Source organism: Lutjanus erythropterus, chromosome 3, assembly GCF_056507025.1.
Source record: "Lutjanus erythropterus isolate fLutEry1 chromosome 3, fLutEry1.hap2, whole genome shotgun sequence".
Taxonomy (NCBI): Eukaryota; Metazoa; Chordata; class Actinopteri; order Lutjaniformes; family Lutjanidae; genus Lutjanus; species Lutjanus erythropterus.
Window position 1 is genome coordinate 3,189,660 of NC_139319.1, and position 25,731 is coordinate 3,215,390.

Genomic DNA, 25,731 nt, shown 5'->3' on the forward strand with positions numbered 1-25,731 from the left:
CAAGCTAGCATATATCATTTAACAGCAACATTGGTTAATATGCATTATTAATTTTTGTACTAGGTCAAATATCCTAAAGTAAACTCAGTTATCAACCTGCTCAAAAAATGCACTCCTATAAATCAAGCCATTAAATATTACATATTGATTGATATTGATTTTTTGACTCTAATTGAATTTTGTTTTGTAAATCAAGGTCAGCCCTAATCATACATATCAAATACGCATTCATTTTACATTTTTTTAACCATTTAAATGCCATATTTTGATCATGTCACTATGTTTGTCGATGGAAAATACACAAAAAGATTTTTTTTTTCGAAATACATGAAAATTGGATTACTCTTTTTTTTTTTTTTTTTTTTCCAGGCTGGCATATGTCAATGATTAAGAACAACATTGGTTAATATGCATTATTTTTTGTACTAGGTCAAATATTCTAAAGTACTCACACCTATCAACCTTTGTGCATAAAATACACACCTATAAATCAAAGAGGATCAGCTAAAGCTTGTGAAAAATGTAACATTTTTAATAACAAAAATAAAACAATTACTAATTTGTCAACAAGAACAAGAACAAGGCACAACAACAACAAAAACTTCATTGAAAGCAGGAGCTGCAGACAGTGATGTAGTGCTCCCTGCAGACTGCCACTCCACATTTCCGGCAGGCGGAGACTACCTGCTTCCTGGTTGGGCACATTCTGCACCGCTTCCGTGACATCGTAAGCGGGGCACAATGAGGGGGGGTGGGGGGGGGATTGGACTTGTCGTGTGTTCGTGGTCTCATGGACACCAGTGGGGCAATGAGGCTCCTCCCCAGCTGCTCCAGGAAGAGCCGCCGGCGAAAGGATCTCTTCTGCTCCCAGGTTGGATTGATGGAGGTCCAGAGAACGAAGCCGTTGTAGGCACTGATGTCCAGCAGGTTGGAGAACAGCACCAGGGGCCAACGCCTGGTCCTCCTACGGCAGCTGTATGTAGCAACAAGCTGTAATATAAAAAAACAAAACAAAACACAAACACACAATGAATAAAAATGTTCTTTTCATCGTACACAATCACAGTTACAGAAAATGATGAATAGAAGACCTTTTAGACAAGCACATGAATTCAGAATAAAATAAAATAAAATACAGACACCTTATCCAAATTGTCTACAGCTCCTTTGCAGTGATTGTAGTCCAGGATTATCTTCGGCTTCCTCTTTGGATGGCTGCTCACCACCGGGTCCCGGTGCTTGGTGCTCAGGAGGAGCACGTTCTTCCCCAGCTTCGGCAAGTAGGACACCAAGGTGTGTGTCCGGGTGAATCCGAAGACGGAGGACAGAACGGCTCTCTTCTGCAGCTGCAGCAGGTGGGGGGGGAGGTCGGGTTTGCTCCGCCGGATCGTCCCGACGAGGGCGTTCTTCCTCTTTAGTAGCTCCTCAGCCAGGGCATATGAAGTAAAGAAATTGTCACAGGTGACAGTTACTCCTCTTAACCCCTCTGTCATCTCCAGGACAACTCTTTTCCCCTGGTTCCGCTCCGGCGGAGCCCCAGCCTCCTTCCCCGTGTACACCGACATCCGCCAGGCGTAGCTGGTGCCCACATCTGCTGTCACCCAGATCTTGAGGCCATACCTGGCTGGTTTTTTGGGCATGTATTGCCGAAATGAGCAGCGGCCCCGGTAAGGGACCAGCTGCTCATCCACGCAGACGTCAGTGCTGACGTTGAATAGCAGGGGGAGTCTCTCTGTCCACTTCTCCCACACCTCACGGATGGCCGCCAGCTTGTCTTCGCCACGACGCCGCGACCTGGATTGCCGGTCATCAAACTGGATCTTGGCGTTGATGAGCTGGAATCGCTTCAGTGACATGGTGGAGCGAAAAACGGACCGGCCGGTCCGTTCGTCCCACAAGCTGCGGGTTGCCTCGTTGCGGGAACGGTACACCCCCGCCAGCAGGAGGAGGCCGAAATACGCCCTCAACTCAATGGGGTCGGTGTTGGTCCAGTCCTTGATGAAGCGTTGTCCATGTTGGTTGGTGTAGTCCACGATCTTTTGGACTATCTCGTCAGTGAGATACAAGTTGAAACAGTCCTCCAGGTTGCTGACCCGGGCAACAGCATATCGGGTGGGTCCCGGGGTCATCCCGCTGGCCGCAGGAACGTAGCGTATGGTCTCATCATTGGAGGGGGCCCATTGAATCTCCCCACTCTTGGAGACCCATTCCCCGTGTGCCGCCGTCTCCTCATCCCCAGCGTCGGAGCACTCCATGGAGCTGGCAGATGACGACTCCGACGCTGGTGCCCAGTCCTTGTCGGCTGTGTCAGTGTCGTTGTCCACAGAATGGTTGTCGGAGTCGGTCTCCTCCTCCTTCAACACTTGCCGATCCGTCTCAGTGCTGACATCTCGCTCCATCTTGACAGGTAGGGATGCAAATTAATTAAGAAATGACCACTTCTCATCTGCTGCCCCTCTTCAGTCCCCGCTGCAGCCACAAAATCAGAGATTGTTTCGGTTTAGGTATGTACTCTGTGACTGTATGCTAAAGGTATATGTTGTGCCATTAAACAGGGGAACAGTAGTGGGGGAGGAGTGAGGAAAAAACACGCAGCTCTGTTGTTCACTCATCTGTATTGAATCATTCCTCACATAATGCATACAAAACTTATTTGCATTTAACCAGAGATACATTTCGTAAATTCAATATCAGTACCACAGGTATCATTAGAAATGTGTAACCTTTTAACTTCTCCTAAAATATTTAACTGATTTTTTAAACTTAAATTATTACATAACCAATGACTGGTGATATGTGTTTTTAGCGTATTAAGTTATTTCCACACGAACTATTCAAGAGTTAAACATTTATATCTCACTTTAAAAGCATTGCTGTAACAGTAGTTGGTTTAAAAGGGAAGACAGAAAAGGTAAACAGTCCAACATGGCCGCCGCACCGCAGTGTGGTCTGCAGGTCACACATCGTCTGAATTTACAAGAAGTCTTTCAACAATAAACCAGTGCAAAACATATCATTTCTTTCAGCTAACATCACAGTAACACAGAGCAAACTATTGCTAACGTGTTTTATAAAGTTAACCGTGGTTTGTGTGCGATACTTACCTTAAACAGGCGAACAGGAGTGAAGAAAACACACGAAGCTCCGTTTTTCCCTCGATGGTATTGATTGAGGAGGAGACTGATGTGTTGTTTGCGAACGAACCTTTGAAGCAGAAGAGGAGTTCCGACTCTCCAATCACACGCGAGGACAGGCTCGGATCATACCATTTTGTGAAGTAGGAAGGGGGGGCAGACGCTCTGAAGACCTGTAGTGGTACAGGCCAGGTACACAGAGCGACAGAGAGAGGGGTGCATCTGGAAAAAGTGAACTTTACTTTTCACTGATTTCTTCACTTAGTGAAATGAGCCAAAACCGAAAAAGAAGCAGCATCTGTCTGCATTTCAATGATATTAGAGACTTCAGAGCTGAGTGCAGAATTTGTAAACTGTGTGGTTGCTGTGGTTCTGTGTTCCGTTGTTCATTTAAAGGTTTGATTAAAACGTTTAACAATAGTAACTGTGTATTTTTTGTAACACAAAAAACGCGTAAAAATAAGGCTTTAAAAAAAAACACTGAATAAAAAATCGCTTATCAAAACACAAACCATTCATAATTGCTAAATTAGGCTAAAATAGGAGGCTCAGAGTGATACTAAGAGCCGGATCTCCTGAGGGAGCCAAGCCAAAAGAGCTGAATCGTTGAAAAGAGCTGGATTTCCCATCACTATTAGGAAGCAGAGCGCGTCTCCCTACTCGCCTCCCCGAGGCATTACAAACAGATCACTGAGCAATCGATCTACCGATCCACGGCTCTAAGGCATTACCAACAGAGCACAGAATAATCAACCTGAGGCTCTGCATCACCTGTCTTTGCTCGTCTACTTACCTGACAGGCTGCATACATAAACAACCATTGCTGGCCAAAAATATAATATAATGAATATAATGAATTGTGCACTAATATTTTGCTGGCAATGTCCAAAACTGGATGTTTTACAATGTATCATGCAGGCTGCATACAAGTTGCAATGACAGTAGCAGCAAAAGCAGAATTACCAATGAGCACAGCATTGACCCCTTTCAAAATAAAGGTCTGATAACAGTTTACTGGTTAGCAAAAATGCTACTAACTGTGTTTGCTGAATTTTTAATTTTTGGTACTTTCATGACGGCCTTGTGTGCCACGTGAAACCTTTCAGTGGGCCGCATTTTGTCCAGGCCTGGTGCAAATCATAACTGAGGTGCCACTGCCATCTGTATGATAATGTAGGAGAGCAGCACCATTCACACATGAGTTTTAGTACAATTTTTTAAATATTTGTACTTAAACATGGAAGGTTCTCTCCACCATTAGCCTCCCATTTTGTTCACTGGTAACGGTCCATTACACCCACAGTCATCTTCTGCTACTGACAGTTTAGCGCAGAACTTTTTTTCTGGGGAGCCACTTTTTAAAAATGACAAACCATCGTGACTCATTTCACAACTGGCTTTATCAATAAATCTTGGATAGAGTTAATCTGGGCAGAAATGAACATTCCTGGCCATTTTGCCTCATATTATCTTAAAGTGTGTTATTGAAAGACGTGTTTAATACTTACGTAATGCATTTAGGCTGAGTTAACAGATCATCTCATTGTTTTTTATTTCCTCTAGTCAGGAAAATAATATAGGAAAATTTCATAAAGGGGTCATTGTCTAACAGTGTGTACACTATATGTAGCATGTCAGTGCCTTGTTCTTTGTCATATATGTTAATTCAAAAATGCTAAAAGATAAAATAATACATGAGACAAAATGAGTGTATTTAGGTGGAATTAAAACTCTTATTTCTTCTTCTCTGATCAGTGATTTGATATACACATTTTTAAATAATTTATATAAGGTGTACTCTTGATATAAATCTTGAATTTGCTGAACTTTTTGGACTTGATAATAATGATATTAATGATGCTATAGTTTTTATCTTTGATTAAAGCAAACAAAATAAATGAATGAATAAATAAATAATAAGATGAAACACATGAGATATGGTTCTCAGGACTTTAAACCTGCTCATCATGATTAATTTTACTTTATATCTTAAAAAAGTTTTTTTTTAAATGATGAAGAATAATTTGTGAGAATAAATTTGTGCATAAATGAACGTTCCAGACCATTTTTACTGACATTTCTGCATCACCTTAAATGATCTTGACCCTCATTGTTTTATTTCCCCTCATCAGGGAAACAAAATGTGTTTATTTTAGCCTTCTTCATAAATGAGACAAAATAAGTGCATTTAGGCAGAATTAAAACAATCTAAACATTTCAAATACTTTATAATTATACCATGATGTATTACTGTGGGTAAAACATTATAAACAACATCATATAAACTTGGAAAAATGAGCTAAATCTTAAACATCTACAGAAGTGTAATGCAATGTACACATTAATGCAGCAGCAACATTAATCCAGTTATATTAAACGTTACATATAATAGTTAAACACTGACAGGAAATATTTTACTGCAACATGATACTTTTACTTTTCATACCTGAGTCTTATCTGAGTTTTATTTTGAAAGCAGGACTTTTGCTTGTAATGGAGTATTACATACATACATTATGTCATCACTGCATTTACTTTAAGTTTAATACTTTCTCCACAGTGTAGAATGATACAACAATGAATTTAAAACATAATTCCTGTGAAGCACAGACAGACATAAGTGGTTTACTTGGTTCCTTCTCCCAAAAATCCACTGTGAAAACATATCAAGTTCAAGAAAAGAAATGGTAGACCAAGTTAAACTAAACAAAAAATAGGAGTAAAAATAACATTTTACAAGGTAACATACAGACAAATAAAACAAAATACCCCATTGGCTGTGAACTGCTGCAAAAAACAGATTTATTGTGAATTTCCAGGCAGAGTTCACAGTAATCCATCCGACGCACAACTGACCAGCTGACCACTTGGCACGCGAGAGCAGCCCAGTCAGATTCAAAAGCAACTTAACTTACACAATAAAAGCACTGGTACTTTTGCAAAATAAAATAGTATTTTACAGAAAAATGCAGCTTAAATAAATTCTTAAATTAGTTCTGTTCATAGAAAAAGTAAACAAAATATACAACATAATGGCAACAATTACTAAAGAGTAACAGGGAAACTTAATATTATCACTAAATTCAGTTAATAGCGCTTATAGTACATGCTTTGCTTTGGCTGAAGTAGAAAATGAAATATAATACAGAGGTGGAGTGAGAAATCAGGGCCAGTTAATTATCTGCATGGACAGATACCATGTGAAGAAGGTGAGAAATTTGTTGTGATGCTTTTCTGATGATATGAATTAAATCTTTTAGTTCATGAAAATCCCACACAGCACTCCTGCTTCCTCTATCAGTTTAATAAATGAGCAGAGCCTTCACATTGTTGAATGTGTGTAGTTCAGCAGAGAGCTTTACTGTACTCTGACACGTCTGAGATACGTTTCACAGAAACCAGCTCGAGATTCAAGTTTTGATATGTTTTTTAAAGTGATGGAAAGCTGCTCTCATTATGTTTCCACTTTGACGTTAAGGTCACATATTATACAAAGTGCGCTTTTTCATGGCTTTTCACCCACATTCTCCGGCCTTTCTGACCTTTGTCTCAAGAAAAATCTAGGCACAGCCCTGTAAATGGAGTGGACGAAAGTTAGATTTCGTTAGATGTGCCTGATAAACTTGAGCGTAGGTGTCACTGAATCTATTTGTTCACCAATATAACTCCTCTTGTGGACATCAGAGCCCTTTATACAACAGAAAAATGGTTAGACATAATTTATATTTTGCTGTATCTGATTTGGTAAGGATATGCAGTTTCAAAGTTTCACTGCAGCGTGCTGAAGTACAATAATGACTGCAGTCAACCCTGGATTCTGATTGGTTAGAGGGTATAACGTGATGCCTGTGTCTGTTTGTTTAGTTTGAAAGCACACCAGTTGATTAATTATTTTGTTACCATCTGCAGAAGAAATTTATTTTGGTAAAACTGATGAAGCCAGTTAGATTTGGATTGATGATGTGATTAACGGCAGCCAGCGAACCGACCATCGCTTCACCGCTCAGACCATTTTTTCTGCAGGCCCCTCCAGGTCCTCACTCCCCTCTGCTGCTCCGGTGTTCAGCTTTTTCATTTCTTTTTGCTCCTTACACCGTCTGGGCCTCGTCCTACAAGCCTCTGAGAGAAAGGTAAGCAGATTGTGACACTTGATAAAGAAACAATGGTTAACTCAGGTTTTCGTCTTCACATAAAAAGGAGCGTTTGTTGCGGCATTTGACTCTTCTTCTGCACAAAGTGAAGTGTTCTGCTCACATGCATCGTGAGCAGAACACTTCAGTCAAGACGATCAAGTTATATATGTTTTTAGACTTTTTACCTACTGCAGCTTTAAGTACAGACATGAAAATATACTCATAAATGTACAAGTACCCAATAAAACTACTTAATTACAATAATTTGAGTGTTTGTAATTAGTTACTTTCACCTCTGTTCATTATAATGTATAAACAGTCATGGGTTGTTTTGCATTGATCATTAGGTTGAATATGGGCGTGTGGACACAACGAGAGGTTGATGAATCTGATTATCTTTTGGCACATGCCATTTTCAGCTTTAGTGTGCAAGTACACTACGTGCACTGTTTTATAAACGAGACCCAAGGCAAGTCTGAGGGATTTCTTTACAGTCAACCTTATTTAAACCTACTTAATGAAACAGTTTCCCCAAATAAGCCTGACTACTGAGAAAAACTCTTGCCCCATTTAACAGCCCTCAGGACATTAAAGGTTGTTAATATAAAGTTTGTATTTTAACTTACGGATATTTCTTCTCTTCAGAGTCAGAACAACAACGAGAACACAGAGAATTAAGGAAATTAAGGAAACACTGGAGATGATACCAGCCCTGACAGCCATCCTCTTTTCACCACCTGAAAGAAAATCAGAGAAGATTTGGAGTTTAGAAAAAAAAAAATTTAAGTGTGGTTCCTATTACTCTGAAAAGAGTTCTTTCCAGTCAAGAAATCTGAACTACCTGCACAGCGAGATGACAATAGATGCATGTGTGAGTGCGGTTTCACGTGTGTTAATTGTGTACAAACATAATTGCTCACATCAAACTTAAACTGAACATTTCACAGGACGCCTGTAAACATCATCTGACACTCAGAGAGAAAGAAAGGAAGGTGAAGTGAACTCAGAGATATTTACCAGAGACGTCCAGCTTGGTCACTTGCTGCGTTTGAGGTCTTGTTGTGTTTGGTGTTTCCATCTTTGTCCCGTTCTTTTGGCCTCTTCTTACTGTTTAAAATGACAAAAACACTTTCAGAAAACACTGGCTAAGACATCTACTAGTAGTTAGACGAAGGGGACCAGGCTTTGTCCACAGAGGCCATCTGCTAAGTGATGAGACGACACTGAGACAATAGTTTGATTGTTTTGACTTTCTGTGATCGATTTCCAGCGCCTTGACCAACACTGCAAAAAGTTTCAGATGCTTCACTTGCATTTTGGTAACTTTTAAAGAATGAAATCAAAAACATAATAACTACAAGGCAACAGCATTTTTATGGTAAATACTTTTAATTCTCAGGAAAGAATACAGAATAACGATGTGATGTGGACTTGGTTAGATCTCTTACATAAACTAATCTGAGTTACAGTTTTCTTTCATTTATGTTTTCATCCTGCTCCCAAAAGAAAATTGATGCAGCAGATTTGACAAAATGCATGTCCCTTTCCTGCACAAGTTTCCATAAGAAAGAGGAATACTTCTTAGTCTGGTTTGGTGTAGCTGTGCTGTCCAAGTGGAAACAATATACTTTCAGAGAAAAGATGAGAAAATAAATCATAAATCAGGAGAAACACAGGAGAATTTTGATTCCAGGAGGAAACAGGGAGAGGACAATGAAAAACTGGACTCTCTTGGGAAAAATTGGTTGGCAAATATGTCTACTGGACTACAGGTGACATGTTTCTCTGCATCTGAATCATAGAGAATGACCGTCATGGTGCTTACCAACACGGAGGTCAATGGTGCAACTGGCTGTCCAGTTTGGGACGTAGCATTTGTACTTTCCGCTGTCAGACGGTCGGACTGAGGTGATCTGGAGTGTCAGGGTTCCTTTTTTCAGGTCCTCGTGGTCGAGAGTTGTTCTGCCTCTGTATTCACTGATCTGTGCATCAGGATTGTCCTGCCTGTGTCGATAGGCGTGGACAATCCTGTTTCTGAGGTCAACTCTTTTCCAGTCGGCTGTAAAATTCTCCAGATTGACCCTGGGATCCAGGTGAGACTGAAAGGTCACATCATCACCTTCTTCTGCTTCGACTGTCTGAGTCGGGCAAATCGCACGATGCTCTCCTGGGAAAACAAACAGAACTTTTATTTAGATTGCTTTAAAGCTCCAAAAACAACAACTTGTCTCAGCTTTACTAAAAGTTTATGTGCATCGCACAGTTTTCACCCCCCCCATTCAAGAGGAATCAACTGCATAAACATATCTGTCGTCAAGTTTTGATTCCTTCCAGGCTCTTGTTATACTTCAGTGTCAATGCCACATTGTTATCAAAACAAAACAAACAAACAAACAAAAAAAAAAGCCTTTACAGTGTAATGCTTTTAATGTTAGATTGAGAAGGTGTGAGAGAAAGGTTTGGACTCATTCATCACTTTATTATTTTACATTTTTTTAATAATTTATAATTTATTTATTTATTTATAAGGGCTTACTGTATGGAGGTGGTGTATTGTATTAAATACACTGAAATAACAGCAGAGAAATGTGAGATTCATTCAGATCAATGACCATAAAAATAAAAAAATAAAAAGCAGAAAAATACAGCAGAAAACAGACCTTCAACAAAAGCCAGGTCAAAAGTCTTTTGTCTAAATATTGGCAGATATTAAAATTACATACATTACATACATTTACTTTAGTACAATTACAAATAAGCTACAATTTTGAGGTACTTGTGTATTTCCATGTTATTTTACTTTTTACAAGATATCTTCAACCCTCTCTTAATTCAAGATATCTACATTGTATTTTTTAGATATCTTCAATTGAGTTTTACCTAGTCAGGATAACACTGTAATTCAGATGTAGATATCTGCAGTGTAAGTTGTGGATATCTGCAACTTAATTATGTATTATCTGTAAAGACGAACTCCGTACACATGAAGGGGGGAAGTGACGTCATTTGTCCTAGTAGGAATGACGTTGTGGATATCTGAAATGTTATTTTTGAATAGGAAGAATTTAATTACGGATATCTTCAATACATTTCCAGACTAGATACGGCCATAGCTCTAACAGCCCTTGGTTTGGATAAAAAGAGTCTCAAACTGATGCTTCATTTAGTTTCTTCTTCTTCGCAGTAAAAACTAAATTTTAAATTTCAGATAATGTCAAGTGGTGAAATGTCTAAGCGCTGTCTTCTCCTGGTTTCAAAGGTTGCATTACAGTGAGGTGATGTACACTGTTCAAGCTGATATTTATCACGGTTATTTATTATGATTATCAAAAATATCAGTGTTAATATTTTGTGAGAGAACCAGTCAACATTCCAGCAAGTACACATCAATACGGAGGTGTTTGGTAAAAAACACAAAACAAACAAACAAAAACACTCACATGCTTCACATGCAGCCTCTGACCTGTCCAAACAATAAAGGACCCACAAATATATATTTATGTAAAAATAAAATGTGGGCGCGTTTATAAAAGCAACAATGAACAACAAAGTACTTACTCTACTTAAAATCAGGTTTATCCAGCCGCCAGTGTGTGTCTAAGAAACAAACTGACAGTAAAGATGAATGAACTTATAATGGAACATAAACTCACCCGAGATCATTTTAGTGAAAATAACCAGAAACACAAATATCCACCACATTATCAGGTCTGCTGAATCCGGAATGCGGTAAGTCTGTCTGTGCGCCCCTTTTTCTTCCTCTCTCTCTCTCTCTCACTCTCTCTCTCTCTCTCTCTCTCTCTCTCTCTCTCTCTCTCTCTCTCTCTCTCTCTCTCTCTCTCTCTCTCACTGTGTGTGTGTGTGTGTGTGTGTGTGTGTGTTTCATAGCGGGCGGACTTTATGCAAATTTCTCTCTCTCTCTCTCTCTCTCTCACTGTGTGTGTGTGTGTGTGTGTGTGTGTGTGTGTGTGTGTGTGTGTGTGTGTGTGTGTGTGTTTCATAGCGGGCGGACTTTATGCAAATTTCTCTCTCTCTCTCTCTCTCACTGTGTGTGTGTGTGTGTGTGTGTGTGTTTCATAGCGGGCGGACTTTATGCCAATTTCAACACAATTTGCATTTCATTTCCGGATTATTTTTGCCCAACTTCTTAAAATAAACTTTACTGTAAATACGTAAAAGAAAGTCGTGAGCTTTGAGTTGTAGATACTTAAAGATGTTACGACTAACTGGAGCCGAATATCATAACGTTGTGATCGGTGATCATTTTTCGCTGTTAAACAGCGGGACCTTCCCGGATCTCACACCGGGAGACAGACGCTGTTGTGCCGCGGGAAGCCCGACGTAGAGTCGGTAAGGAGGACTGGCCGAGTCGCAACTTTTCCACATGTAAGTTCGGGGATTTTTCTCATTAAAGTTGCTCAAAAACACTTCTTACACCACCGTCGTGGTAAACTAGAAAGACAATGTGATTTTTTTTTTTTTTTTTACTCGAAATCACATCAAATAATCACTAGCAGTAAACAGCGGGACCTACTCATCTCTCGCCGAGAGATGGTCGCTGTTTTCCGGTGTGAAGTGTGACGATGAGTCGGTATGAACGACTCAACTGGTCGCGACTTTTTTCACAGTGACAAGAAAAGTAGGTTTTCCTCTCTGTTTTCTAATGATTTTTTTTAATGTTTTTATTATACAAACTGGAAAATTAAAGTAAAACCTGTTTTAATATCATCACTTTTTAACATTAGGTGATGTGAGTGGGCGTCGCCCTCGTGCTCACAGCAACACTGATAACTTTATGGCAATGCATTCCCACGCATTGGGGGGGGGGGCGGCGACAAATTCACAAAATGCTATGTAATCTTTTAATTTTTTTCTTTTTTTTTTTTCAAATGTTTCTTGTTTCACCTATATTAATGCATGTCTAATATATGTATGTATATGTTTTATGATCTTAAGACTCTTCCTCTTGATATTCAAGAGGGAGAGGGAGAAGTGTTTAAAAGTTTAGACCCCAGGAAGTTTTTTTTTTGTTTTTTTTTTTACACTTTCAGAGTCCCTTTCGTCCATGCAAATTTTAAAAACTACATAAGTCCACCAGTAAATAACATCATATACCAGAGTAAAAGTTTGTCATCGTTCAAAGACAATGAGCACGTGGAACGTACGTAGAATATTAAACAGCAAGAATAAAACAAATAATAATAAACTTACCGGTAACTATTCCTGCAGTGATGGTGAGCCACAGTGAAACACTCAGGACCTTCACGAGACTCGCCTCCATTATCAAATGAATACAATGAGAATCTGGGCGGTTCTGACAGTTTCTGATCATTGAGAGTGACATTTGGCCCAACAGGTTTATTTTTTTTAAATCAGTCCTTAATGTTCCCTTACCGTAATGCCTATATATGTGCACCCCAAAACAAGTGAGGGCTAGATTGACCGTGTTTTTCGAAGTGGAGGCTGGCTTGATTGCAGCGGTCAACTGGAATATGATGCATGATTATGCTGATATATGCAAACGCAGTAGTGACGTATGGCGTGATGTGTGAACGTGAACTAAAACCGAAAACGAAACCCCCTCGTGACATTCAGACGGATAGAAACACAAATAAACAGTTAAAAATGGGTCAACAAAGCTGAAAATAGAGAAGTGAAATAGTAAAGGTCTGTTGTTTTTTTTACACCACAAAGACCGGATGTACATAAAAGTGACCAGCGCCGTACTTTATAATCACACTGTAAGTAACAAAGTAAAATCACAGTCTTGTTGATAAGCAGGTTTTGACATATAGCACGGAGTGGAGGTGAGATAGAGACACAGAGGGCAGCTCGTCTGTAAAAATATATTCCTCCACACTGCTCATCAGGTGTAATCCAAGTCTCCTAAAGCCCCGACATGCCAAGTTCACTTCACACACGTCATTTACACCATGTTTGTAGCCTGAAGCTTCATTGCAGATCCTTAACTTGGAGTCACGTTCAGGCGCACAGCATGCACAGAGCCGGTCCTGACCTCCACGGGCCCCGAGCAAAATTCTGCTAAGGGCCCCTTTTAACTGACCAGAGAGTCACACCTGACAGCCAAGCCCCTCCTCCTTTAAACCACTTTAAATCTGTCACTCTGAGAATAAGATCTATATAGAACAAAATGATGTACAAAAAAAAACACACAAAAAAAACCCCAACAACAACAATATTTATTGAATGGGATATTTTGTGTCGAGTGTTAAAATAAGTTAATATTGACATAAACAAAAATAAGAAATTTTAGCCAGTCAGTTTTAGTAAGTTACATCAAGTACTTTATTTATTTTGTACTTCACTTTAGTTCCATTTTATCCAACTCAATCCCTATTTATGATTGTTTTACATTTTTGGTTATTTTACATTTAATGATGCTTAATTTCAGGTTAGTTTACATTTTATTACACTTAATCTATTTTATTTTGTGCTTTTTGTTGTTGTTGTTGTTGAGGATGAAAAGTCCATGATATTTACATTAATGTTTGTACATTCCTCATTTGAACAATACTTAAAAACTTAAGGAACATGGCGGCAACATCAACGTAAAACATAAATGCCAATGTGGCGACTGTGTGTATATGTCTGTGGTCCTGAGCACACGTCTAACCAGCCAGATTAACTGAAACACCTGTGTGGGCGAACAGAGGGAACCATTTCCAGGAAGACTGACAGACGAACAGCTAAAAATGAGGATGTCAGTCTTAAAGGCTGAGTCATCTGTGACTAAGAATCAAGTTTATTGTCAGGTAGGATTTCACACACGAGGAACTCGTCTTGGTACTTTGGGGTGCACAAACATATTAAGCAGAAAAAAAAAAACATATGTAAGTACAAGAAGTATAAGCAGAAAAATTACAACAAAATAGGAAAAAATACTATAAAAATATGTAGTGTGTAAATAAAGGAGTTGCACAGATATTGTACTAAAGTTCATAATATGAAGTCGCCTATAAAATACACACACACAGTAAACTGAACACTGTGATAAATACACACATCAGATGTTTCTACACAAGACAAAGGCCACAAGAAGTGACTCAGCCAACAATTTACAGTTTCTTAACCTAAAGTTCAAAGTCACGTACACAAAACTATCGTTACGTAACCTTATTGAGTATTACTCAGATAATTTTCATGGTTTATAAGCAGCATGAGTCACAGATCCTTCAGCGGACTGCGATCAGTACAAACTTCAGAGAAAATATGGGCTGTGGTCAAACGATCTGTTGATCCTGTTTGAACTGTACCGTGAATCACACACACTGTAGAGAGATAAGTGTTAACATTTAATTGCTAGGATGGATATTGCAGATATCTGTAATTCAATTCTTCTTATTCAAAAATGACATTTCAGATATTCACAATGTTATTCTTACTAGGACAAATGATGTCACTTTTCCCCATTTATGTGTATGAGGTTCATCATTACAGACAGTCATAATGAAGTTGCAGATATATTGAATTACAACTATCCCTAATTCCATTTAGAGATATCTACAACATCATTTTGACTAGGCGTAATTCTAATTTCTAAAAAAGGCGAGGAACGACCAAAAACAATGAAGTTTGGTGGTTTGGTGTAAATTCTCTGACACATGGTTAAATTAAGCTTGACAGTTAACCTGCCACAGAGCAGGTTGGTCAAAAAAAACCAGGCTTTTCCTTTATCTACGGTGACTGAACAGCCTCAGCTGATAGGGAAAAAATCAAAACACACGTCAGAGTTTATGGAAACAGCACATTTAATAGAAAACATTAGAAAAGTGCTCCAGTGTTGTGGCAGTAAAAAAAAAGTTTATATACAGACAAACAGTAGAAAACAAAAACAGAGGTAAACCTGACACACACATGAACAGACATTCACTTAATTTAGATAATATCATGATCTGGTGTCCAGTAATGCCTGATATGTTCACCTACTATGTTCCACTGACAAAGTCGTTTCTAAATTAATTTATTGCAACACGTCAACATATAATAAAAATGGAGCGCTGCACTGATGATGTATTTCACCCTGAAGTTAGCGTCTCTCTGGTTCCCTCAACAAAACGCCACTGGGATTTTTCCATTGGATTAATGCAGAAAATAAAATTTGTGTTGAACAAAAGCTTTGTTCGGCAAGATAATCTTCACAAATTAACACTTGTGTTTTTTTTAAATGCAATCGGCAGAAGTAAAAAGCCACCACTATAAGGTCATCCCTGCTAAGTGGCGAGTGATTAGCGTGATGACGTTTAATGTCCACAACAAACACTGAAGACTCATTTAGCCACTCGTTAGCTTTAAAATTCACCAGTGGGGTTTTCACTTACATTTTACATTGTAGATCAAAGCTTGTTTTAACCACAGACCTTATTTCAAGCAAATTAAAAAAAACACTGACTGACTTGACTAAAGTGCTAATATGCTAACGCAAGGAAACCAAAAAAAAAAAAAAAAAAGAAGGAAAGGTCATTTCTAGAGACTTTAATGATAAATTGAATTAAAGATCTCAGGTCATTTTTATGCACCTGCTTCACATGTTATGACATGACACATCTGGTATCACTTGGTATGAGCAAAATCTTTTGGGTTTTTTTGTAATTATGATTAATTGATTGTTCATGTTGGCAATGGACAAATCGATTAAGGAAAGTGCTCACAATTTGCACCTCTGCTCATGACATCTCTCTACACCACGGTCTGGACGAATACCAGAATCGTGTGAAATTTATCTGCCACCCAACACGTAACCATAATAACACTAAAGAGCACGGCTGTCGAAGCTCACACCGCTTCCTAACTGGCCGGCGATGTGAACGAGTGAGCGAGGGAACGGCTGATTGGTTCAGTTTTTCTAAATGAGGGCAATAATTAAAGCCTAATAATGACAGACAGCTTTTAGTTCACCTCATCATATCCAGAACTAGTCAGAGGTCAAATCCCTGAGATTTCTGCACGGCTCTTGTTGTAGATTTTGGAGCCGCCTGTGGACAAAAGTGGCAGCAGATTGTTACGGTACCACCTGCATGTTGTTTTGCAGGCTGTTTGCAGCAGGTCCTTCACATCTTTGGTTGATTGTTCAGTCCCAAATGTTGCAGTTCAGTGCCGTTTCCACTTTCTCCTTTTCGCTCTCTCTGTCCTCTGAGGCACATCACACATTTATCTACAAGAACAGAAAAATCAGTTTTAACACCTCTGGAAACTCAAATCCATCACAGCCTTCAAACACTTAAAAACAACATTTTAGATGATTTTCAAAAAACTTGCTCTTGGTGTCATGTTGACAGGGAAACCGGCAGTTTGGGGTTGTAACATCAGAGTGTGCTGCTGTCTCCTTTGTTTCACCTCAGTGTGTGCTGTCACGTCCTTTCTGTTTACATTAGGGCCTGTTTTGTGGAGGATGATGAATGGCAAGAAAACATTTTAGTGACTGGCCTGATCAAGTTTAGCATCCACACTAGGGACGTGCCTGGTGACTCATTTCCCTGTCGATTAAACGCAAAATTTAATTTAGACTAGTCGACTAGTCTGACACTAAAAAAAACACTCAGGAAGCTGTTAAAATTAAGCAGCATTTATTAATTAAACACAGTCTACAATCAGCAAATCGTACTTTAAATTCTGCTGAAATGCGCGCTACTTCGCGCTGTGCAACACAAACATTACATATTAACCTACAAAACATGACAAGAACACACTAAATGCTTCAACCTTTCAGACCGAAGAGGATCACAGCGTCTGACCAGAGCTGATGCCAGTGTGGCTAAAGTTAGCAATGCTAGCAGCAGCAGCTGCTCTGCTTGCAAGTTAATGTCCAGTCGAGTGATTATATACCAGTTTATTTTGTCACAGTCTACGTTCAACATTGTTTCCATTTTCTAGATCGGTTTTATGAGCTGTCATCTGTCTGACTTTGCTGATATAAACATCTGGGGTTCCCTGGGCGATCGGGGCTTTTGTGCTTACAGTGTACAGCAAGAGGGGCTGCAGCCCTGAATAGTAGCGGGCCGCTGCATAACACCTTAGAGGCAACAGTTGCCTGGCATTGTGCATGAATGAAATATCAATAAATAGTCTCAACGACTAATATTTCTCATGCTGACTAGCGAGGTTGGCGACGTTTAATCATATAGTCGACTAACTGCGTGCATCCCTAATCCAGACTACATCAAAACAATCAAAGGATCTTTGACATCAGCTTTTACCAAACACACAGTACTGACTGCACATTGAAGTAAAACAACCCCGAGATAAATCCACAAACTACATGAACAGAAAGAGGAGACGCGTGTTCGACTTTCAACTCAAATGCAGTTTAAAGAACAAACCAAACATGCTGCTATAAGCATGATCTCAGTACATGTTTTGATATTGTGAAGTATTTGAGTTTGTATATCGACAGAATGGATGTTTTAAAACGACAAACGGACACAGAAAGACCAGTGATGGAAAAGAGACGAAAACATGCTGCTGAAAACTATTCAATAAAGATCAGCAATATCCAGGAGGAAACTGTCCACAGCAGCCTCATCGTTACAGTCTGCCTCGTCTTTACAACAGGATTTAAATGTATGGGAATTTTTATATGATATACGTTTTTTTTTTTTTTTAACTATACCAAAATGCTGGTCTGGATGCAGATTGTTTTGGTTTTAAAAATACCTGTGTACGTGAGGACGAGGCCTGAATCAACTCAACAACAAGGAACCTCAGACTCTTTTGACACAAACAGAAATTTTACTTTGCATAAATCAGTATCAGTTTAAGTGTACGCTATTTAAACCGCTTCATTTTGCCATCAGAAAGCCATTTATAACGGGAACTGAAGCCACCATCTGTGCTCTCCTCACAGTCACATGACTCATACAGTAACTTCACATCACAGGACATGAGATTTGCTGGTCTGCCGCTGCCTCGGGTAAAGCTGAACAATTTTGAAAAGATATCTAATTGTGATTATTTTGATTGATATTGCAACTACGATATGATTTGTGATATTGAGTGGGATGGCAACTTTTAAATAATTATTCTCATTTTCATTGAAAAAAACATTAAAATGATAATTGTGTAATTTCTGCAGGGATCTGTACCAAACAAAGATGTTTCCTTAAAGCCTGTATCACACTACATTACTTAACTTCTGTGTTGGTTGTTCTGTTTTTGAAACTGATTTCTAATAGTTATGGACTTTTTTCCAGTCAAATCTTTGTGGTTAATGAGAAACTAAAGTTTGATATTTTATATGCATTTTCACTATCTGAAGCCATATTTTCTGGCACCTTTAACACTTTTAGAGGAAGTTCATGTGGAAGGCTTGAATCATCCTGAAGGGGTTAATTTCACAATAATGACCTGCTTACTGCACATTATCCTGCTTATTACATGTTACCTAATAATTCAACACAAAATATTAATTTCAAAATGATTTTAGTGATCAACAATGTTTTTATTGTTTTTCCAGAGTCTCTGATCAGATCTGTGTCCATAGCAACGGTCTGTTCTTCATAGCAACAGTCTGTTATACAGAAACAACAGACCTTATATGCTGTAATTGACCAATCAGAATCGAGTATTTAACAAGCCATGTCATGAAAGAGTTTTTGTAACTTACGGATCCCTCCACATTTCCACATCAGAGCCAAGGCGAATCTAAAGAGAATGAAGAAAACGACGAGGACGATGAGAGTCAAAATGATGAGCGCCCATTTTCCAATACCTGAAAGAACATCAGAAGATATCAAGTTTAGAACAAGGACTCAATATGAACACAGTATTTTTCTGCCATAATAATGTTATTTATTCTACTGATCAGATTGAGTGTGCAGCTCACGGAGCCCCACATGACGCCCAACCTCACAGTTTTATTTGTCTTGACTTTGAAATAGTACAAAATGTCTCTGCAGCACTACAGTACTTCATTATAAAGCTTTAACACATTTTGTTTAACTAAACTTGGGTGTCAGTCCTATTGAAGCTTATGGGAGACGTACTGTATATTGTGCTATTTGGAAACAAACAGCAAATAAATGGAAGTGCAGAGTCACTCAAATCAGCCAGTATGTAATTCTCTGTGTGTTCCCTTTTATTTTTTTCCATGGGGACTTCTTTAAAGGTCATTCAGCGTGTGTAATTTCCAAGAAAGAAAACCAAAAAAAGAAGGAAGTACTCAAATGCTGTCCATTAAACCACAGGAAGTGGAGTCTCAATGTATAATTAATCACCTCTTCAGGTGATAATGTTAGATTATAAGACTGATCAGAGCTGAGAGACCGTGAGACTGTTTACAGAGTGTTAATTAAATCCTCTGCTGATGTTGTAATAAAGCTGTTATAACAGTCATCGTGACGACAGGATGCGTTGGTATTTGGGTTTTAATACATGTTTATGACAAAATGGTAACAGAACGTGTGCCAGTGTAAGAATGATAAGTCAGCAGGTTTAGTGATCATGTGGTGGCTGTGGTGTTTGTCACAACACACAAGCTCCTTTGGGAAATGAGCACCAACGACCAGCCAAGTGCTGGTGAAAGATGAAAGTGGTTATTTTAGACGTGAAAACACCCTCTGTTGTAGGGTGATATCAGAATATAAAAGCACAATAAAATAATACTTTTCTCTCCTCATTCTCATGATCCGCACACAGAGATCCAAGATTATACTGGAGAGAAAGCAGAAATCTCTCAACCGATATCTCAAAAACTCTACAGGTAAGAGGAAGAATATGCACTTTTGAATTTGGGGTGAACTGTACCTTTAAACTGCATATTTACACAAATCTCTGACAAAAATCTTATTGTACTCGGACATAAATAACCATTAGAAAAGCACAAAGTAATTAACATTAATTTACCGGGTTTGTTTGGCTCATCCAGTGGAGTTAAAGTTGTGCTGGAAACGTTTCCATTTGTCCCGTTCTGTTGGTCCTCGGTTACTGTTAAAAAAAAAAAAGACAAAAAGAAGAGACAAAAAGTCTTCAGAAAAACAAAAAACAATAAAGGGACCAGGTTGTGTTATTTACTCTGCCTGTGGCCAGAGGTTAAATACATCTGCAACATAAACACATCTTTTTAGACAAGAGAAAACTATAGGTGTGATTAGTATGTGTTATTTATTTTTAAAATCACATGATTGTATTTAAATAATGTCCTTTTAGAAAAGCAAAATATCCAGTTTAGAGCTGCAACAATTAATTGAAATTCATTATTAAATTAACTGCCAACTATTTTGATAATCAAGTAATCAGTTTGACTTGAAAAATATTTTTTTTGCTAGCTAACATTAGCTAAACAGTTAACAAAAACAATATATTTTTTTAAAGCTATTGTGTTAGTTAGCCATGAGGACTCAGCAGAGAAGATCTAACCTCTTCAAGACAGCCTTTATTTTTTCACAATACAGAAAAATAATTAAATGAAATAAAAAGATAAAATAAATGTGCATAAGATTTTATCTTAATTAGATGGAATTAATCTTATGTCTCAAAACTAGGTATGGACATAAGGCTCTTTTTCCATTTGACAAGATTGTGACAGGATTAATTAACTGAGAAAATAATCGACAGATTAATTGACAGGGAAAATTATAGTTAATTCAGCTGTTAAACTCAGATTCATAAATGTCTCCACTAGTTAGCGAGACAGTAGACAGTTTAATCAACATTGCACATCTTCTGCTTTTACAAATATTTATTTTTTTCTATATTGGGCATCTTTTAGCACAAGAAAATATTTCAGGATGAATAAAATAAAACCATCAGATCGGACTCCCCAGTATTAAGGACCGAAATCAGGGTCTGGGTTAAAAAAAAAAAAACAAAAACAAAAAAATCTTGATTGGAATAAACATTTTCATTAGTGTTACAGCTGGTCATTAACATCTGTAAGGTCCACTGTCACACAGCTGTACTGACAACAGCTGGAGTATACTACTGATATACCCAACAAGACTGACGCACATCTGGAACTCTCCATTCTGAACACATTTATATCATTTATATTGATAAACGGCTCTACGGCAGCTCTGATGGGACACGCTAGTGACACCACCTCAAATACTAAGGCCTTTTACATCATGATGTGACAGTTTGTGACGAGCTGCAGAGTAAAAGTCAAGTGCACATCTGTCCTGACTTCCGCTCCAACTCTGCGTTGAGATTTCCGTTATTATTACTTGAATATAAATGTAACAGCGACAGTAAAAACGCGTCTCACACTGATGTTTAGTTACATGTAGCCCGTGGATCACGTGTGTCCGTTTCCGTACGGGACACGAGACAAGCTGCTACTAAACTACTAACTAAACCTGTAAACATGGACTAGTCAACGCTGCAAACCTGTCGACATCAGCCAACAACATTATAACAATGTTATAAACCCAAAATATGCGAATGGACACAACTTCAGTTAAAGTTTTAAACCCGTGCTGTCAGTTTGCTGTCAGTTTGCTGTTAGCTAACTAACACAGGAGGCGTTAGAAACTTACCTGCTGCAAAGTTAACGCTCCACAGAAACAATAACGTCATCAGCAAACCCTTCGTCATCACTGCAAACGGTAAGGTGTAGTACTGCTGTAAACTGCGGGGTAAAAATAAATTATTGGTACAAAAGTTTCAAATGTTAGGATGAAATGTGAACTCTGCACGCGGGTGTTGTGTCTGGTGTTTAATTTACCTGGTTACTGTCGGTGTGTGTGTGTGTTCAGCAGCTGTCACCAGATTCGTCACACACAACACACGAAAATTGTTGTATAAGCGAGCACCACAAACCAGACACCTATGAAAACTCAGGTTTTAGAAAATATAATATTTGAAAGATCGCACTGGCGTCGATCTCACCAGAGGAAAGGTAATGACGTCTCCAGGTGCGCCGCTCTGCACCAGGAAGTAATGTACCACAACAGTCACTTGGTGGCGCATCAGCCCCACAAACTGAGGTCGACCTGCGTGTTGCTTTTTTGTTCTATAGTGCAGCCAAAGAACCACCAAAAACAATTAAATTCTCTGACACACATTTAAATTAAGCTTGACAGTTAACCTGCTACTGATCGGGCTGGTTCAGTGTTATCAGTTACCATGGTTACTGAACAGAGGAGCAGATCTTAAACTTAAATTAGCCAGACTTATCAAAACAAACCAGGCTTTTCCTTCATCCATGCTGACGGCACACCTTCAGCTGATAGGGACAAAATCAAAACACACGTCAGAGTTTATGAAAACGGCACATTTAATAGAAAACATTAGAAAAGTGCTCCAGTGTTGTGACAGTAAAAAAAACAAAACAGAGTTAATATATACAGACAAACAGTAGAAAGCAAAAACAGAGGTAAACCTGACACACACATGAACAGACATTCATTTAATTTAGATAATATCATGATCTGGTGTCCAGTAATGCCACTGGGATTTTTCCATCAGATTAATGTGGAAAAGAAGGAAAGGTCATTACTAGAGACTTTAATGATAAATTGAATTAAAAATTTTAATGCAAATTTTAATGCACACGCTTCACATGTTATGATATTCAATTATTCTGTATGTTTTATATATCGGCCTTAGCGTCTTTATGTTTCACAGGCTGTCAGAGAATGTGCAATATGTTGCTGAAGAAATAAAGTTTAAAAAAACACATCTGGTATGCTTTGGTATGAGCAAAATCTTTCGTTTTTTGTAATTATGATTAATTGATCATGTTGGCAATGGACGAATCGATTGAGGAAAGTGCTCACAATTTGCAACTCTGCTCCTTACATGTCTTTATACCACGGTCTGGGTGAATACTCTTCTCTGATTGGCTAGCAGGTGTGCATTAAAACCGTTCGGCTCAAGTTTAATCACTGTTTGAAATTCATTTGTTACCCAACATGGAACCATAATAACATTAAAAAGCACGGCTGGCGACGCTCTCATCGCTTCCTAACTGGAGGTGAGCGAGGGAACAGCTGATTGGTCAACAGTCCTTGAACTATATAGAAACAAGGCTGATTTAAGAAGATTACATTTGTTATGAATAAATAACTCAAGACACTTTATTTATTCATCTGCAGGGGGAGGAGTCTAAAGTGCACCGCTGTGATGTCGCTCAAATATTTGGACGGTTTTTCACTCACATCTCCTCTAGTTAAGAGGCGTTCAGCCAAGTTTGGTTGTAAAATTCACTAGAAGTATTCGTTGTCATGACAACAGTAAGCTCTTACTTCAAAACTTTCAATGTAGAGTGCAAAACTTTCAGCAAAAAAAGAAAAAAATTGGATGTTTTTATTTCATATTGTTGGTAGATGACCATGGTGTAAGGGAGGTAATGAACTTGTGTGTGTGTGTTAAACTGTGCAGACGGTTAAACACACACCTGCTCGATTATTCCTGACAAAGATCTCTGCTCAGCTTGGAGTCGGTTCTGTTGAAGCTCATGGGAGATGCACAGAGAGGCACACTAAAACCCAACATATCTACATTGTCTGACCTTTGTGCATCGCAAATTGTCTACAACATTTTTTTTTTCAATTTTGCTGTTCAAATAGGACGACTGACATGACATCTACCATGAGCTTCAACAGAGCTGATGCTGAAGTCTGGAGCAGAGTGTTTCCTTGATAATGACACCTACTAACATCAGAACAATAAAGGGCCTCATCCTCTGATCACCACGAGTTAATGATCTCCCAAACTATCATTTAAAAACCTGGATACTGATTTGGGGACACAGACCATGTATATATGCACAAAATATTCCAGTCGTTTTCCCTTATTCTGAAAAAACAACAGCATTTCTACTGAGCTGTTAACTTGGCACGAAATGAAAACGAATATTCCCGTTTTTGTGTCAGGTCCTGTTCATTAAATGCTGGTCTGGTTATGTCAGGTAACAACAGCTCCTCCAGTTATCATTTATAAGCATTTACAAAAATAGTTTGATAACCAGAGTTTAGCTGCCAGGACTGCACAATACGTTTAAAAAAAAAAAAAAAGACACATTAATTAACTATGATAATGTAACATTTGTCAGTCTGTACCAAACAAACATGGTTTCTTACACCAGAGGGCTGTACTCTACCAGGAAGTGAGGTTAATAAGTTAGTTAGGTATGTCAAGACTGAAGCCAGAGCCTTCAGTGTCACAAAGGTGGCTCTCTTAACCTGGCTTGATCACCATGGTAACTGATGCCGAGCTCATAACCTGGGCGTTAAATGATTCTTTTCCTGACGTTTTTTTTTTTTTTTAAATCAACGATAAAGATTCTCACGTGAGGTAAGATGTTATACATACACGTTACTAATGCCACAGAACAAATCCGATTACAGCAGTAATCCTGTCTACATCACGTTGTCATGGGAACCTCAGTTTGGTGACACAGGAAGTGGTTCTTTCCCCGTTTGTTTGAGGTACGTTTAAGTTTCCGTGTAATTTACATGCACACAGACAGAGCGAGGTCAGTGTGTTTCTCTCTCCCTGTCTGTCTGATCTGTTGACTTTCTTCACCAGCAGGATGTTCTATAAAGTCGCCCCAAAACAAAACTCACATTTTGTGTTTTTTTCTCTCCTTATACGTATATATTCACCTGCGATTCAGTTTTAACAGCAGCAGAGAAGCTGCACATGAAGGAGGCTTGTTGTTAATGACAGTTTATTAAAACAATTGAAATCAATGTGGTGCACCTGTAAGATTTTACAACACTAAAGTAAGTCTACACATTAGACAGAAGACTGTATGTTTCCTCTGTCATTCTCTCGAGCTGATTGAAATGCTGATTTAAATGCCAAAATTGGTGACAAACTTTACCTGGCTGTGAAGCACTGTGTGTGAAACATGAGGTAAGGGTTTGAATGTAAGGATTTACCACACATTCATTTATTTGTGGCAACCTGACACAATTAAAAAAAAAAAAAAAAGGTCTGCCACAAACAAATTTTCTATTTTTGTTCATGATTGATTTCGTCTTGAACGGAGATTGGCACCGATTGCTCTCGTGATCTTTTGCAGATCTGAGGTTCCTCTCTAGACACAACCCTCTCTATGCCTCTGTCTCTCATAAACTCCAGTGAAAAAAATTGAAAACGTGAGTTGTATTTTTGGGCGACTAGTCCATAAATTGACTATCATAACAGTCATTAGTTGCAGCCCTGTTGTCCAGCCAGCTCATGCAAACAAAGCCTGGTTGTGTCGAGCTTCCTTCATCATACAGCCCTCTGGAAAAGAAGATTTGTTGGCCAGCACCACAGTACTTACTATATATTACTTAACAATATAATACGATAACATTATTTACACACTCATTTCACCTTGATCAGAAAAAAATGGCAGCATCTTTGATCCGAATATTGCATTTGCCCATATTTCAATTGTATTACAATTAATTGTGCAGCCCTAAGCAGCAGAGAATATCTCTACTGAAGCACAGACTTTAAAGTTAACTGAACAATAGTATAAAGCCTAATAATGACAGACAGCTTTTAGTTCACCT

General features: G+C 38.6%; 1 protein-coding gene across 1 annotated transcript; it reads right to left on the reverse strand.

Moving 5' to 3' along the window:
* Positions 1-9,063: 9,063 nt before the first annotated feature.
* LOC146329429 (myelin-oligodendrocyte glycoprotein-like) lies at positions 9,064-12,548 on the reverse strand. Its single transcript, XM_084714424.1, has 2 exons — positions 12,479-12,548; positions 9,064-9,434 (listed from the first exon to the last, which is right to left on the reverse strand). Exons 1-2 carry the CDS (start codon positions 12,546-12,548, stop codon positions 9,064-9,066), a joined length of 441 nt encoding a protein of 146 aa, XP_084570550.1.
* Between the last annotated feature and the right edge of the window lie 13,183 nt (positions 12,549-25,731).

Excerpts from the sequence above, each read along its gene's own strand:
- LOC146329429 (XM_084714424.1), bottom strand. The coding sequence starts at position 12,548 with ATGGAGGCGAGTCTCGTGAAGGTCCTGAGTGTTTCACTGTGGCTCACC. Across the intron at positions 9,435-12,478 it reads CACTGCAGGAATAGTTACCG|GAGAGCATCGTGCGATTTGC; the intron begins GTAAGTTTATTA and ends TTGTTTTCCCAG.